The following is an 18,626-nucleotide window of genomic DNA, read 5'->3' as shown; positions in this document are numbered from 1 at the left end:
TGACATAAACTGGTGGGACATGTCACTTCCTGAATGTTAAATGCACGATACTAGTATTTAGTGGGCGGCATAAGTAAAACAATCATATTAAATTAATCTGTAAATGAATTCAATTAAAATGAGGTGCAAAATTTGTACATATCTTCACAGGGAAATATTTTCCCTATCATTTAAATAAGCGCGTTATAAAATTTTTGTTAATGTGACATGGTTTTACTGTTAAATTTTACTCGGAATGCAGAGAATATTTTTTATAAAACACCTGGGAGATGATCATAAAATTACTTATAAGCTGTATGACCATGTATACTAACCAACGGGAAAAAAAATTTCACTCTAAAAAATGTTTTCCTATTATTCTGATCAAAAGACAAAAAAGTGGACTTTTTTTGAAAATGGCCCATATATTCATTTTTTCAAATCCTGATCCTGCAGGAGAGGTGGGGCTTCCTTTATTAAAATTCATGACACCTAGTGGTGGGACGGGGTCATAATAAGACCTACGTGTAATGTTTTACTTGGGAATATAGTATCTGCTTATGAAAAACAGCAGTGCCATATTTACTAGGTCAGCGTTGTGACTCATGTAACTCTTTTCTTTATTTTCTGTTTTTGCTGTTCTTCCTGAAAGTATCTGCCAAATTCTTTTCTTAAAAATTACAAACTCAGATTCAATTATGTTGTTTTGTACAGAGCGTTTTTGCTTTGAAATGTATTTCGTGAATAAAAAAAAAAATATCAAAATTATTAAAAATATATTTTCTAAAAATTTGATTTTAAGAACATATATTTAAGATCGTATTTTGGTACTGCTTAAAGTTGGACGCTTTATACAACCTCAGCATTTTTTTTTATCATTAATTAATCATTTGATAAATTGATATAATGTACTCCATTCCAGGCTTTCTGATTTCTTTAAAGGACTTTGAAATGACATCAGGAAAATGACGTGAATTTAAAATTTCCATGAATTTTACAGAAAAATGTATATATTACGTCGAAATTTTGAATAAAAGTCACCGAGCAAAGGTCTGCTCAAGCTCAATATTTTGATTTAATGTGTAGAATGATAATTGAAATGAAATATATGAATATTAAATTTTAGCTCATCGTAGTTTAATTGACTACTCAATTTAGAATACTTTTTAGATATTAAGGAAAAAAAAATGCCTTTGTTTGCAGTTTTACGTTCCTTCGATATTTTTTTTATTCATTTTGAGATGCCACCAATTCCTGCTGGAGGGCTGCAAATTCATACCTGTTCTCGGCATTTATGGCCTTTGAGCAGCGAGGGATTCTTTTCTCCTTCAAGCACCTACTGCTACACTTGAAATCGGTTTATAGGGTCTCATCTGAAGGACCGGTCTCCATGTTGCTTAGAGGATTCGAACCCGCGACCTTAGAAAAGACTTATTACTTCTCACTCTAGAGCTCACGTTCTAACCACTGCGCCATGTGGGCGACATGAAGATTATATGTCATAATTTTAAAACACGTTTGAGACCACGAGTGTTGTCCCAAAACGTCGTAGACCGAGAAAGCAGTCAATTTTTCCTTTGCTCAATTGAATTTATTTTCTTGTCATAGTAAATAGCAACGTTTCATGATCATGATTTTCAGGTTTTCTGATGATATCACATTTATTAAGAAAAAAAAATTAAGTATGCATGTGTACATCGATGCAAGAAAGCAAGCATATTTTACATTTCTTATAACGTAATAATCTCTTTTTCCGCTTCAAACGCGTCTCTTTACACCCAGTATTTTTTTAAGTGAAAACTACTCTTGAAAATGTGACTTATTTTAATTGAGTACTGTCCGTTTTTCTTCTTCTTTTTTTTTTTTTAGCAGATTCATATTCCAGTAGAAATTTAGCCGAAAGATCACCTTATATTGTCCGCACCGGAGAATACAATTTTTTGACGTCGTTTGTGAACAGAATGTTCCCAACGGTATGCTTTAAACGAATAGTACTTGAGTTCTTACATGCTGTAACTATTTTCGGTATAGAGAAAAAACTATCATTGTATCTCATACCATTCAAATCAACTTTTTTAAATATTCAAATCTAGTGTGTAATGTCACTTACGTACTCTTTTTTCCTGTCCCTGATGTCTATAAACCTTATCCATAACAATTTATTTCATCTCCGTGCGCCGTTTACGCGATTAGCGACGTCATTTTTATCAAACTCGATTCCAGTAACACCTTGAAAATCCTGACACCAATCGTCTGTCGATGATGCTATTTATATGAAAATTTGACAGGTTATCAAGATTTGGATTCCGGTTTCACTAATTTAAATTTGAGTTTAATGTTTTACATAGTACTAAAGAAATAAAAGCAATTGTAATGGTGACATGGGTAATTAATTACGGATTTTGTTCGTGTGCCGACGGAATATATCGGCCTTTATATTAATCGTCCCAATGGACATTTGCGAAATAGCGTACAGTCGACAACTGACTCCAGACTTCGGACTTTATATAAGGGGGAACATCTCAAAGTGTATAATTTATAAATCACCTTTGCGTTTAAATGATAAATAAATGCAATGGCATTTGATATCATGGTTATCAACAAACAACATACTTCTGTGACATTTATAAATAGGAAATTAGGAACACTTGGATTAATTTAATATAATGTTTCAGTCAGTCTCTTTGGAATCGAAACTCGCATCGAAAATGTATTTTCCTTTTCTCTCTTAATATTTACTTCTTTTTTAAAGGCTCCTTTTCAAAATGTTTAGATGTGAAACCATTTCGTCAAATAAATTATTTAAATAAAAAATGTCTGTAGAAATGCAAAGGCAGTGTAACACATTTATCATAAATATATTGTTAGCACGTGCAAAACATATCCCGATTAATCGTGCATATGATTTTTTTTAATTAATGGGAATTGACAATTAAAAAAAATTATAACTGAGTATTATGAATAATGTAAATAAAATCACTTATGATTGCAATGTAAACTAGATGCTGTCATGAGACAGTAATACCCGCACTATGGTGTTTGCCTCTAAATATACACTCATTCATATTGGACTTTCCAAGGAAGAAGTCAAAATAATTCTATAATTATCACCGTACATGTATTCGTCAAATTGAACATAAAATTTTCAGATGACCATATCAACTCTGAGCCTCACTTATGTATTTTAAAATACTTAATTCATAACCAGTCTGAAATAACAGAATTTAATTAATGATTGAAGTAAATTACTTAATTAGATTCAAATAAATAATTTTCCCATAATTTGGAACTTTTTAAATTTACTTTCTCAACGACATAAAATATTATTTTAGTACAAAGCGTTTTTGATGAATTTATCAAAATGTGCAAACTGATTTTAGTATTTGGTCGGGAAAAAACCCATTGAAAATACAACCCGATTAATTTGTAAATGCCTACCCCCCCCCCCCCCCACACACACACACACACTCTCTCTCTCACCCTCACATTTTTTAAAAAACATAGTTTAGTTTATTATGATAGTTTGAAATTTGTTCTTGTACTAAACAGTTTTATTTTCTACATTCACATTGGGTTTGCGTCACCCATTATCATATTTATAGATATCACCTCTCGGCACACCTCGGCCAATTCATACTGGCAACGGAATCAGCAAAGGTTTGTCGAATGAGATTATTTAGCACATGTATGCTGATGATGCAGTGTGGTCAGTTAAAATCATTTGTGTTTTAAATGGATTATATGGATTATATTTCATAAATTCGTTGTCACGACCTATGACATTCGGTAAGTACAAGATTTAGTATAGATTGCATAAAAATAAATAAATGCAAATGGTTAGGTTGAAGTTCAAAAAGGGTCAACATGGTCAAAGATCATCGCATGCCACAGTCGACAAATTTCACATTGTCAAGTTATCTCCCGTTGCGGACATTCAGTATATAACAGACGCAGATCCAGAATTTTTTTTTTCAGAAAGGGGGGGGGGGTGTCACACCTCAGTCAAAAAAATCAGCCCAAGATTTCCTGAGATGGAAATAAAAAATAATAATAAAAACAATGATGGTGGAGTCCCTGTTTTCTAAGGGGGAGGATGTCCAAAGTCATTTTTATTCTCTACAGTACATATAGTCTTATTTAAATAACTGCTAATTCCAGGGGGGAGGGGTCTGATCTCCATAGCCACTGACTCCCTGTACCTGAAATGACAATTGATCTTATGACTCCATAATAGTAGAAAATTTTTTCATTTGACTATTTATACATATTTTGTTTCTTATGTTTATGTATTTTTGTCTGTCCACGGAAACTTTAACCTTGCCCATATTTTTTAAGTGGATTGGGCTATACACATGGCTTCAATATTTCATAGGTAAATTTCTTTTGGCAAAACCTTTTAATGGGTACCACCAATTTTGACCTCTTGATCTCTTGACCTTGGAGTTTGACCCAATTTTACAAGAAAAATACCTTGAACTTGGCGTAAGTTTTGAACAGGTGGTGCTAGGACTTTCATGCTCTTACATGTGTAATCATTGTGAACTTTCAACAGGTATAATTATTTTTGACCTAGACCTTAGAGTTGAATCCAATTTAACTTTAACCTTGGCAATAACTTTTGAACAGGTGAGGAAGTTCTAGGGATTTCTCCCTTTTTCACATGTGTATTCCTTGTGACAAGACTTTCCCTTTGATACCAACAATTTAGACCCTTTGACCTTGACCTTGGAGTTTGACTTACATTTGAGAAACTTCAACCTTTGCCGAAAGCTGTCATAACAGTTGCTGTCACAACAAACAAACAAATTACTAAAAAAAACACAGAATACATGTACATATTTTATATTCAACAGATATACATCTGGTCATATCTCTAGTTCTCCCTTGAATGAGACATGGTGATATAAATTTTAAAAAATAATTATAAGAGTTGAAAAGGTTGTGCATATTGAAATATACTAAGCTCTGCGGATGAATTAGATATACCAGTTTAGCTTTATTTTGCTACCCAAAGCACCTTGATTAACTATTTATAAGCATACTGTTTTCTGAAATGTACTAATTTCTGCTGTCCATCTGTTTATCTGCAAACTTTTCACATTAACTTCTTAAGAACCACTGGGCTAATTTCAACCAATTTACATTTAAATATGCAGGGTACTTTTTAAGCGCCCGGATCGATGGATCCCGGGCGTATATTGTTTTTGTCCTGTCTGTTTGTCTGTTTATCTGTTTGTCTGTTTGTCAACTTTAACCTTGGCCATAACTTTTGAACAATAAGGGATAGAGACTTCATATTTGGTAAGCATACTCCACTAATAAAGTCCTTTCAAATGACTTCAAGGTCAATGACCTTGTGACCTTGACTAAGACTTATATGCTAAAAATAGCTTTTTCCACTGTTTGTCATAACTTTTGAACCATAGGAGATAGGGACTTCATATTTGGTATGCATACTCCACTAATAGAGTCCTTTCAAATGACATCAAGGTCAATGATCTTGTGACCTTGACTGTGACCTATATTCTAAAAATAGCTTTTTACACTTTTTGCCATAACTTTTGAACCATCAGAGATAAGGACTTCATATTTGGTATGCATACTCCACCAATTAAGTTCTTTCAAATGACACCATGGTCAATGACTTTGTGACCTTCACTGTGACCTATATTCTAAAAATAGCTTTTTCCACTGTTTGTCATAAATTTTGAACCAAAGGAGATAGGGACTTCATATTTGGTATGCATACTCCACCGATAAAGTCCTTTCAAACGACGGCAAGGTCAATGATCTTGTGACCTTGACTGTGATGGATATGCTAAAAATAGCTCTTTACACTTTTTGCCACAACTTTTGAACCATAGGAGATAATGACTTCATATTTAGTTCGCATACTCCACTGATTAAGTTATTTCGAATGACACCATGGTCAATGACCTTGTGACCTTGACTGTGATCAATATGCTAAAAGAAGATTTTTTTAACTTTGTTGCCGCCGGGCGCGTAGTGTTTCACAAACACATCTTGTTCCAACATAAATCTTCTTCTCAAAAACAGCAAAGACATTTATTGTCCCCATTTTTGCTAAAGGTAGGGTACATTAAATCTCATTTGTTTGTCAATCTGCCCATCTGTCACAATAAATTTAACCTTGGTCATCATGGTCGTATATTTTGAATGAGAAGAGATAGGACTTTTATATTAAACATGTGTATTAGTATTAAATGGGACAATACCATTCTACATACACTATGATTTTCATTACCCATGATCTTGAAGTTTGACCTAATTTCCTTAAAAAATTAATTGCTTTGAATTGATCATTTTGAAAGATAAATGAAAGGGCATTCATATTACCTGTGATAAGACCTTCCAAAATGTATCATGACTTTTTGACTCTGTGACCTTGACCTTGAAGTTTAACTTAGTTTTCATTAATGTTGTATTTCCTTTTCATTGAGAAGAGATTTGACTTTCACATTTCAAGTGAACATTACCCATAACAAGAGGCTCCCAACATGCTATGATTTTTTTACCCCTTGACCTTGATGTTTTAACAAAATTTCAAAAGAGTGAACTCTCCCAAAAGATGATAAGACCACTGTTTAAAACAAAAAAAGGAGTGCTGAATAAAATGTAAGAGGAGTTCAGGGAAGATGGGGCTTTTTCCATAAAAAACATCATTTTTCGACCCTTATTTGACCCCCCGGGGCAAAATCAAAACTCCGAAACCTAACTGCACATCTGCATGACCCCACCAACCATCTCCCAAAAGCTGGTTAGGCTACTGAGTAAAATGTAGAAGGAGTTCAGGGAAGACGGGGCTTTTTGGACAAAAAACGTCATTTTTCGACCCCCATTTGACCCCCCGGGGCAAAATCGAAATTCCGAAACATTACTGCACACCTACATGACCCCACCAACCATCTCCCAAAAGCTGGTTAGGCTACTGAGTAAAATGTAAGAGGAGTTCAGGGAAGACGGAGCTTTTTGCTTAAAAAACGTCATTTTTCGACCCCCATTTGACCCCCTGGGGCAAAATTAAAATTCCGAAAGCTTACTGCACATCTACATGACCCCACCAACCATCTCCCAAAAGCTGGTTAGGCTACTGAGTAAAATGTAGAAAGAGTTCAGGGAAGACGGGGCTTTTTGGACAAAAAACGTCATTTTTCGACCCCCATTTGACCCCCTGGGGCAAAATCAAAATTCCCAAAGCTTACTGCACATCTACATGACCCCACCAACCATCTCCCAAAAGCTGGTTAGGCTACTGAGTAAAATGTAAGAGGAGTTCAGGGAAGACGGAGCTTTTTGCTTAAAAAACGTCATTTTTCGACCCCCATTTGACCCCCTGGGGCAAAATCAAAATTCCGAAAGCTTACTGCACATCTACATGACCCCACCAACCATCTCCCAAAAGCTGGTTAGGCTACTGAGTAAAATGTAGAAGGAGTTCAGGGAAGACGGGGCTTTTTGGACAAAAAACGTCATTTTTCGACCCCCATTACCCCCCGGGGCAAAATCGAAATTCCAAAACCTTACTGCACATCTACATGACCCCACAAACCATCTCCCAAAAGATGATTAAGCTACTGTGTAAAATGTAGGAGGAGTTCAGGGAAGAAAAGTGTGACAGACGGACGGACGGACGGACGGACATGAGTAACAACAATATACCCGAACTTTCTTTAGAAAGTGCGGGTATAAATAGCAAACAAAAACGCAAAAGATGAACAGTTTCTTTCTGAATTATACAAATATGACCAAAAAAAAAAAAAAAAAAAGAGAAACAGATCTCCGTAAAAGTAGTTCAGGATACGACAAGGAAGGACCTTGTTTGTTTGAGCTTTTTTCATGAGGCAATGACTGCTAGAAATACACAAAAAGGCAGCATAAGAATAAACAATGGAAAGTACCTGCTATGAAATTAAAATACTTGAAGGAAAAGAAGTTTTGAAGCATACAAGTAAAGCAATACGTTGTTATAATAACTTTTAGGACAATCAATTCCTCTTGTAAAATACATGTACATCCTGTAATGTTTATGCTATCATTCATTCATGATCTTTTATATATATATATATATATATATATATATATATATATATATATATATATATATATATATATATATATATATATATATATATATATATATATATATATATATATATATATATCACAGTAAAATGTGCTAATTATTTTGTTCGAATCATGGATACAGTTATGTTATTAGGAAATGGAAAAAAATGTACCATTCGCTCTTAGTGAAACAAAGAACGACGCACGATAAATATTGATAACTGCCGATATTTTAGACAAATTAAATTCAATATTTAGGCAATCTGGCCTTAAAATCTTCATTGAATGCAAGGGAGCATTAAATGGAGATTAATTAAAAATTTTTATAACAATGTTAAAAAGTTAATTACCCCTCAAGCCACCTATTTGAATAAGTAGGTAGACGATATTTTCCATTGAAATCGGGCTTTAAAGCATCACCATACTTTGAAATATTCATAAATGTGAATGAATGTTTATCAACTCTTTTTCTATGTTTTACACATATAAAATTAAACATATTTTATTAATAAGTTGCGATGTTTACACTTATGAATTAATTAAAAAAAAAACTTACATGCAGTTCCCCTGTACGTCAATTTGATTGAAAGATGGTCATTGAATCTGATCAATGCATTTAAGGATTAAAATAAAATTTCTGTAAACACGATCTTTTATTTACGAAAAATGCTTTGTTTAATGAATTTTGTTTTCAATGGGCTTCTACTGCAAGAAAAAAAAATTATTCATTTTTCTTTTTAAACAGTTTTTTATTTAAGATAGAAAAATCAATCTTACAGAAAAGAACAATATCATTAAGTTATAAATATTTATTGCTGACACCTACCCAAATATTTTATTACCGAAAGTTCGTTTTATGATACATATCTTTAATGACACGTATCTTTATCATTATTCACGGTTTCCTCGGGTACACTTATCTTTAAGTCACGAACTATAAAATCTACAGGTATTAAAAACCATTAATATGACATAGACGACAGTAAATTATAAGGCTTTTATCTTCTTTTCTATCAAAATCGGTTACGATCCAATGCATGACCGGTTTCTGTATCCACTCAAAAGTGCAAGGCTTAGTATTAGTTTTTTTATATATATATATTTCATTGACTAAGTTTACAAAACAACCAGGTCACATCCTTGACTATTTATGCTAAAGTTATCTCTTCTTTAAGATTGTTAGGAATGATGTCATGGTGACATCAAAACGCATAGCATTCTCCAGCATTTCCTTTACTTATTGCGACATGGAATGCAAGTGGACGTACATGTGTTTGATAACCTAGATGTACATGTATTCGAAAAACTGTTATAATTAATTCATTTCCCTAAAGTACTTAAAATTAGTAATAATAAGCGCAATCTATGTTATATTCTATTCTTTGGTATTACATTATAAGAAAAAAAAAACTGTGAGACATTCAATTAAAAAAGGATTTTTTAAAATATTTGGAATGAAAGGACAAAATTCAAACAATTACAAAATATACCAGCTCTTTGGAGATTCCTCTGGATTTTTGGTTTTGGGATTTTGTCTCAATCTGATTGCCTTGTCTTTCAATCTCATTGGATTTGTGACACCTTATTGGGTCAAGGCTACTTCAACCAACTCAATGACCTACATTTTTGGACTATGGAAGTTTTGTAAGAAATCAAAAGATGTTCAATTCTGTGAAGATTTACAAAAAGCAAAAGGTAATTTATAAATGAACTTTTTAAGTCATACACGTATCGGAAGTAAGAAGAAATATCTTTCTTTCTTTTTTATAAATTTAGCATTTTTTGTAAATTAAGAATCATAATTATCACGAAGTCGACTTATGACTTTTGTTTCAGACTGGTTTCGTATAATTCAGGGAACAGCGTCCGTTGGCTTCGGCTGCCTGTTGTTCGCTTCGTTACTTTTATTCATCTATATTTTTATTTTGAGGAAAGGAAACAAATTAATTGTTTTGAGCTGTATTTGCTTAACAAGTATTGCCGGTAAGTTCTGATATTTTTCTTTTTTAATAAATGGAAGACGTTCCAAAAAAGTTACCAAAATCTAGAAATATGCTGCCTAATATCTTAAGGATTTTCCGTTACATTTGATTTTATACCATTTGGTGTTTTTTCCTTTATCTAATTTCATATAATCGTTCCTGTAGGGAATATTTTACAATCTTATTCTTTTTGCATAACGTTTAGAGCAAGCAAATTCTAAGCGTTTCAAAGGAGAAAGATATTTGTGCAATTCAATTCATTAAATAATAGACATTTATAAACTTAAACATCCTAACGCAGTTTGATATATAGAATAGATAATATTAAGATATATAATACATTTTCGATCCAACAATTTTTCTTTTAACAATTACTTATTGTGTGTCTTAATTAATAACAGGACATTGAACTAAAAAATAAAAATTAAATGAATGTATTCCATAAATGTGTCGTCTCGGTTGACCGATTTTCGCGATGTTGATTTTTCTTCAATGCAGTAATCATCAATAGAGTATCCTATAGGCGGTTTTACCTTAATGAGGTGTGATTTACTTTATTCAACAAAAAATGTACACAATTTATCAAGTAAAGCAGATCATAATTTTTAATGTTAGCATTAATCATATCTCATTATGTAAAAAGAGTCACTTTGTTATTAAATCTCGTATTTGTATAGCTAGAAAAGATAAGGAAAGTTTAATATGCAATAGATATTTTTTGTGTTTTAAGGGGGAAAATCGTAATTTCTACGAAGAATATTTTTAATACATTGTAATCATATCATTCGATAACTTTTTTTTTTTTTAGACTTAATGCAATTAAGATTCATTCAGAGCCATTCTTATTCCTTACTTGTGTTAAACGTTTTCTCACATTAACCTTATGTTCTATTTACCTTTCAATTTTTAATATGCATTCCTTAGATAATGGGGGTCATGAAAACTTGAACATTAAAACGATCGAAAGAAGTTTTATTTCACGGTAAACGTTTTATAATAAAACATCGCCTGGTTTGTTCACTCTTTCAGCCATCTTCATATGCATCACGATAATGGCCTTTGGTGGAGCAAAGATGGAGGATATGTTATCCCTAGGAGATGTAGCTTTTTCTGAACATCTTCATTTCTCCTACGGTTTTGATGCTGCCAGTATGATCATTTGTACCGTGGCTGCTGTCTCACTTGTATTTGATTTTAAATACGGATGAGATTTGGGGAACACATGTAATTGTGTCCTTATTAATTATTGGTGAACGTTTATTCTGGTTTGAAGGTTGCAAAATGAGCTTCAGTAGTTTACAAATAAAAAGAAATTAAAACATCTTATTTATTTTATACCTTTAATATCATTTGCTGGAGTTTTGTTTTTATACTTAATTCATCCACAAAATATTCGATCTACTTCAAAAAATAATTTGCAAGGGGCTCACTATGGGTGTGATCTGACAACAACGTATGAAAAATATGAGAAAATATGATTATAAGTCCTCCTGAGCACCCCATTTAACCTTCGGAATATTTTATTCCTTATTTAGAAATTTTGCTTTCTTTGTAGACTTGTAGAGCTTGATCACTCTCTACTTTAATCTACATTTTAAAATGAATTTTAGTTAAACAAAATTAATGTGTATCTACTGATTAAAGTAGAAATTATAGTACAAATTTACTAAAATGTTTTTAAAATATCTAAGGTTAAGCTATAACAAGATGGAATTCAACTGTAATCTTTTACAAAACGTAAAAAAAAGACCTTTTTTTAAAAACCGGTGCTCTACGCTAAATTTCTAAAGTTTCAGCAAAAAAAGGTGCCTTTGTGTTTAAATTTATTCAAGTTGTCTCGATTGAAAGAACTTGTTGGGAAAAAAACAATTGGTTGAAAAAGCTTTTCAAAGTTGAATCCACCTATATATCTAAACATAAAGGAACTCTCGTCAACCCGGATGTTTTGTTTACAATTTCTCGCTTATTATAATGTTAACGCTAGGTCTCATTCATTTAATTCATTTTAAAATGGCCCAGCCGCAATGAAGGCTAGTCGTGTCAATTTTTAGATAACCAATAGATTACCCCGATAATTTGTTTTAACATATTAGCACAATCAATTATTGTCACAATTATTGCGGGAACAAAAAAAAAAATGTTTGTTACATTTGGTAAAAATTTCCAAAGAGACAGAATGGTGTCAGTCTATTAATTGTTGCTTCACTTATTTGCAATTTGAATTATCCAATTATTTAAGTTAAATGAATTTGGATAAACCATCCCTTTTAAAATATTGCAAAGACCTATTTGTTTCAATTCATATACTTTGTTATAACAAAATTATTCACATTTAAAACATTCGTTTACCGTTATCGGTAAAAATATAGTGAGAAACTGTTTGAAGTTTCTTTTATATTAATTAATAACTGTAGTTAACCTTTTTTAACCATGAAAAGATAATCCCAGGGATGCATTGTGTTGTAAATTAATTTCCAATGTTTTGATTATATTTAATGCACTGTACCTAAATAAAAAGGAAAGGTTTCTGTAACCAGAAATGTTATTTCGAAACTAAAAGGGTTAAAAGTGGACAAACGTACAACCTTCCTGGTTTTAAGAGAAGATGCTAAGTCACTCATACTAGTACTAGTATTTGATATTCAGAGTTGTTAGATTTAAAAGTTACTGGTAATTGCGCATTATATAATTATCATGAATTAAACTAAGGCGTAGCCTGGCCTTATGGTACACTAATACAAAATATAACATTATTTTTCTGAACAATGAAAAAGTTAATAACAACTTTCAAAGATATTTCTCCATCAGATAATATGGATGCATTATTTTTTAATATTTTTCTACTTGTTTATAAGACAATGTCCAATCGAGTCTGTGCTACTACTTAAGAAACTTTCGAACATTTTTATGCGCCCGAATCGATAGATTCGGGGCGTATATTGTTTTTGTCTTGTCTGTTTGTCTGTCTGTCTGTTTGTTTGTCTGTCTGTTGTCAACTTTAACCTTCGTCATAACTTTTGAATAGTGAGAGATAGAGACTTCATATTTGGTATGCATACTTCACTAATTAAGCAATTTCACATGACACCAAGAACAAAGACCTTGTGACCTTGACTGTGACCTATATGCTAAAAATAGCTTTTTTAATGTTGCCATTACTTTTGAACAAAAGGAGTTAGAGTCTTCATATTTGGAATGCCTACTCCTATTATTAAGTTCTTTCAAATAACTTCAAGGTCAATAACCTTGTGACCTTGACTGTGATCTATATCCTAAAAATAGCCTTTTCGAACTTTCATCATCATTTTTTAACCATAGGAGATAGATACTTCATATTTGGTATGTATAATCCATTTATTTAATGCTTTCAAATGACATCAAAGACAATAATCGTGTGACCTTAACTGTGACGTATATGCTAAAAATTGCTTTTTCAAACTTTGTTGCCCCCCGGCGCATAGTGTTTCACAAACACATCTTGTTTTAAATTCAGAATTGACAAAAAAAGTCCATAATCTACTCAAACGATATGTGTGTGTCGAGAAAAAAGCCCACAGATATTATGCTATTTCAATGTCATATAAAAATATATATTTCAGGACAGATATCTGAGGAATTCTTACAAGATGTGACATATTTTCTCATTCTAGCAAAAGAGTAATAAATTTTGAATAATTTGAAATTGAAATCTGAAACTTAAATATTTCACGCTACCCTCTCTCTCTTTTACTCTCTCTCTCTCTCTTTCCCTATGTCAACAGACTTTTCTTTGCATTTGTATTCCGCTCATACGAAACTATTGTTTTCTGACTTATCTGGTTTTCAAGACATTGCATGTCAGCACGAATAGTTTAGCAATTGTCCATTCATTTAACACATTACCACGATATCATTGGTTTATTTGTTTGGGGAACAGTAACAGATTTTGGAGATCCTTGACAAGAAATACCATATTGACAACATTCCGGATATACACGTAGGAGAGCTGTTTATTAAAGGGCTACAAGAAGGAAGAGTAGCCAGAAGTGTTTTAGAGAATTCAAGTAAGAATAAGTAATTGATTTTGTCCATTTTATAGTAAAAATTTCAGTAATTTTTTTGTTGTAAAAACCAAACCTTTCCGCTTTACATTATATGGAAATTTATTAAGAGCGTTAATAATTCAATGAAAAAAGTATACTCAAAAACGTAGTATTATTTATGTAAATTAGACAAATGATGAAGAAAAGAAAAAGTTTACATACGATTACGAAAAAATGTCGAATTTTTAAATAGATATAGATACTGAAAAATTTTATCTTTGGTAGGTCAGGATGATCTTCGGAAATGCATCGGGTTTTCTCGTTTTGGGATTTTGTCTCAATCTCATCGCCTTCTCCCTGAACCTTATTGGATTTGCAACACCTTATTGGGTCAAGGCTACGTCACCAAGTTCCATTACATATATCTTCGGATTATGGAAGCTTTGTAAAAAATCTTCAGAGGAAACTGTTTGCCAAAGTACATTAAATGCACCAGGTAAGAATAAAACAATAAATAGTTCACTCCTCCATGGCACCTGATCCACCTCTGATGTTTTGGATGTCCGTGTTTGCTCCGCTCCTATTTTGTAGCATAGCACTTTTGAAAAAAAGTTTTCACATTATATAACAAATATAATATTTTTATCCACATGCCCTGGAAAACTGCTGAATCAAGCCGGATACAGTTATATTTCACCGGAAACAGTTATATTGCCCTCCCGAACACAGTTATGTTCCCTCGCTTGCAATCATTCTGCATATTAAATACGTCAGGTTTGAAATTCACAGCTAGGTAGCTGCTAAGCAAACGTAAACAGTTCCGCGAAAATTAAAAAGTCGGGACAATGTCTGTGATTTGTTAAGGAGTATATATAATAAGAGCCAATTTTGGCCCCCTAAAAATCAACATTTTTATATGACATTCAGATATGTTTAATTGGTATTTATTTTGTAGAAAAGATTATATTAGAAATATTTCCAATATATTTTTCACATTTATATGCACTCACTAGCTGTAAATGACATGAGAAATAATGCTATTTTTGCTATCTAACAAAAAAGCAAAAAATATGGCTTTTTCGTGATGTTTTTTTCTTATGGGAAACATAGAGCGCAGTGTAGAACATACATAATTTTTATGTCATTATTTAGTATTGGATAGATACATCCTTGGTAAAAATATAAAGCTTGTTCTCGGCTGCGCTCTATATTTTCTGGAAGAAAAACTGCTTAAAAATAATCAGTTTTATACAAAATATGCTAAAATGGCGGGAAAACGTGATTTTTATGATGTCATATTTCTAAAATAACGGCATTTTGATCAAAATGAAAATGACCAATAAAGGTCGCATATATATAGCTGTACAATTAAAGCTATATATAAAGTAAAATTAAGATATCCATTTTAAGGGGCCAATTGAGACACTTACCATATATCGCTCTTTGAATTCAGAGAAATTAGATTATTTAATTGAGGAGAAAAATTCTTTAAATACAACAAAGGTTATCAACACAAGTGTCAACATACTGAAAACATTCTGCCATGAAACAGACCGTGATATTTTGGAATTATACTCAACGTACATGTGTTCTATAGATATGTTCGATGATCGATTTGGGTACAATGTTTAAAAATGTTATATACCATATATTACATGGCTTAATTCTCGGGCAGCAATACCAGAATATTTGCCCCTTGGTGACGGGAAAGCCCTGGAGTGTTATGTCGCTCTCTGCCTTCGGACAGAACACTTTAGGGCTTTCCTGTCACCTTGGGGCAAATATTCTGGTATGCTGCCCTCGAAGCCATGTAATATCAAAGTCCACCCCAGCAGCACAAACTGGGAGCAGAGCAAACTCGGACCCAAAACAAAAATAGACATGACCAGACGTCAAATCAGAACATTCCTCTGTCTTACGCGTTCCTTACAACATTAGTACAAACCGAATATGATCTGACAAAATGTTTGAAAAAAGTCAATGAGAATTTGACCTAAAGATAGTTAGTATTTGCAGACAAGGCCTTCACATTGACCATGGAACTTACGAAATCATTATTACGATAAAACTATTTATATTCCCCTTTCTCCAAGTTAAGGAAGTCAAGCACTTTGCTAATTATTTATTTGTTTTGTTACATTCAGACTGGTTTAGATTAGTACAAAGTACTGGATCTATCGGATTTGGCTGCCTTCTTTTGGTGTCATCATTACTGTTCTTCTACGTGTTCATTCTAAGGAGAAGAAATACTATCATAGTTCTTATTTGCCTGTGTATAAATGTTATAGCAGGTAGGTTTGTAAAAGAATATTTTTTGAAAAAAATATCAAATTGTTTTTTTTTCTAATAGAGGATGGATTGTGAATTCTGTAGCAAATTCCTGTCTTGACATTTCTCTTAATTCAATATTTAATTTCTATCTACAGTATTTTACATGGATGTTTTAAGTAAAGTTATTATTCTAATATTTAATTTGACCCTCCATCTTAAATATTTCTTTTTTAATAAGTATACCCCCCCCCCCCAAAAAAAAAAAGAAAAAAAAAAAGAAAGAACAAAATTATTGATAATACAAAGAAAATATATAACAATCCGATATTTCAACATTTCATTGAAAGATCCAAAAGTATATCAATTTTTCGCTTTAATGTTTATTCTGTGATTAAACTGAAATGACAAATCTTTGACAAACATTAAAAGAACAAAAAGAATATATTTTAAAAGATTGCACATGTAAATAAACACACACGATACACGAAATTAAGCGTTTCTTTGTGTTTTCTCCTTTCAGCTATTAGTATCTTCATAGCCATAGTGACATTTGGAAGCTCTAATGTCCAGGAAACGTTTTCTATAGGTGACGTAGCCCTATCGGATGATCTACATTTCTCATTTGTTCTGACTGTCATAAGTATGGTCACATGTGCCGTTGCTGCCGGATGTTTAGTGTTTGATTACAAATACGGATGAAAACATTCCTTAACGTTTTGTTGTCAAAGTGTAATATATCTCTGAGGTACGAGGTAAAAATAAAAATTATATTTTTTCACCAATTTGAAATCATTGTTGTTGTTTTTTGTTTTTTTTATTTTCTAAAATCTTTTATAAGTCATAATAAGACAAAATAATTTATACTGCTTATTTTCATTTAAATTCAATGCTTTTTTTAGCAGTGTTAGTGAAAATAAATTTGAAAATGTAAGAAAAAACTTAAATAAAGAACAGAAGAATATATATGCTTAATGTATCTTTACGCCCTAATAAAGAAAATGAACTAGTTGTCAAGAACATTTTTATGCTTCATTGTTATGAAAGAGGTTTTTTTTTAATAGTTCATGAGGTTAATACCGTTATCGATTTTATTTTTATAAGCTTCTGGTAAAGCATTTTTAACACTTTTATAGACTCACATGCATTTTTGAAAACTTTCACTTCTTTCTAGCAGAGTACTCGTTCTTTGTTTATCTGTAAAATTCGTAGCGTAATATCCTGTCCTAAATCTTTCTTCTGATATTTTGTTATCTGATTCTTTTTTACATACATGTTTCTCTTCCAATGTAGAATCGTTTCTATTATTCTAGGACACATCAAATTATTTATCTTGAAACTTAAAATAAATAAACATTTATTTCATTAATTTTTTTTTATATAAAGTTATCAACCATCGTTGTTAAGTGTACCTGAAAGGTATTAGAAAATACATTACCAGGACAGGAAATATGATATATTAAATACAGAGGCGATATAAATGATGTGTTCCCGTTTTGCACACATTTGATAATTGGGTATAGAACAATAGGTGTGAAATGTGTTTTGATAACAATTATAGTCTGATTTCTGGTTAGTATTTACCTGAATTTACCTGTATTTTACCGATGTATCATGAACAGGAAAAATAAATATGAATTTGATGTATATGAATATTTATTGGGAAAAGTAAATTTATTGTATATTTTTATTTAATATCAATTATTATATGTAAAAATAACTTCTTGAAAAGCAAATAATTTTTAAAGTCGAAGATTCAGAAATTGACACCGATTAACCGATTACTATTCATAATTAACTATTTAGTATAAATTTCTATTTTGATATAAAAGTAAAGAAATAAATGAAAACTTGTAATGCACATGATTTTTGTTGGTTTAATTTCTAACTTTATTTTCAAATTCTCTCTTTTTGGTTCACCTTTCTCCCGTCTACCAACTTTGGTATAGACAATACCAATTAAGTGATTATCTCACCTGGTCAAATTCCCATTTTGCACACATTTTTTCTATGCCTCATATTCAAATGTGTGCAAAACGGGAACAAACCATTTAAATAAACACGCAAGAGTTTGTTTGTCAGGGATTAATATTTAAAATAAAATAGCAAAAACAATCCCCCCACACCCCCTCCCCCCAAAAAATAAAGCTAACGGATATGTCTATCGTCTTGCGTTTTAAACGAAAGGGATTTAAACTGCCCTAAACATTTTCACAATAGTAATATACTAGCATTTCTTCTGACAGTTTTCCCAAATGAAAAGTGGTGTGACCAAAAATAGAAAAGACCC

The 18,626-nt window shown here is 31.9% G+C and overlaps 1 protein-coding gene across 1 annotated transcript; it reads left to right on the top strand.

The window, feature by feature from the left end:
* The first annotated feature begins 14,053 nt into the window (after positions 1–14,053).
* On the top strand, positions 14,054–17,122 carry LOC134265669 (uncharacterized). Its single transcript, XM_062747887.1, has 4 exons — positions 14,054–14,089; positions 14,354–14,564; positions 16,213–16,359; positions 16,860–17,122. The coding sequence occupies exons 2-4, from the start codon at positions 14,360–14,362 to the stop codon at positions 17,036–17,038; spliced, it is 531 nt and encodes a 176-aa protein (XP_062603871.1). The 5' UTR covers positions 14,054–14,089; positions 14,354–14,359; the 3' UTR covers positions 17,039–17,122.
* Positions 17,123–18,626: the final 1,504 nt, after the last annotated feature.

Source organism: Saccostrea cucullata, unplaced genomic scaffold (genome assembly GCF_032062105.1).
Source record: "Saccostrea cucullata isolate Sc308-1 unplaced genomic scaffold, CSIRO_AGI_Scuc_v1 ctg1064, whole genome shotgun sequence".
Taxonomy (NCBI): domain Eukaryota; kingdom Metazoa; phylum Mollusca; class Bivalvia; order Ostreida; family Ostreidae; genus Saccostrea; species Saccostrea cuccullata.
The sequence above is the reverse complement of the archived record's forward strand: the minus strand, read 5'-3'. Positions and strand labels throughout refer to the sequence as shown.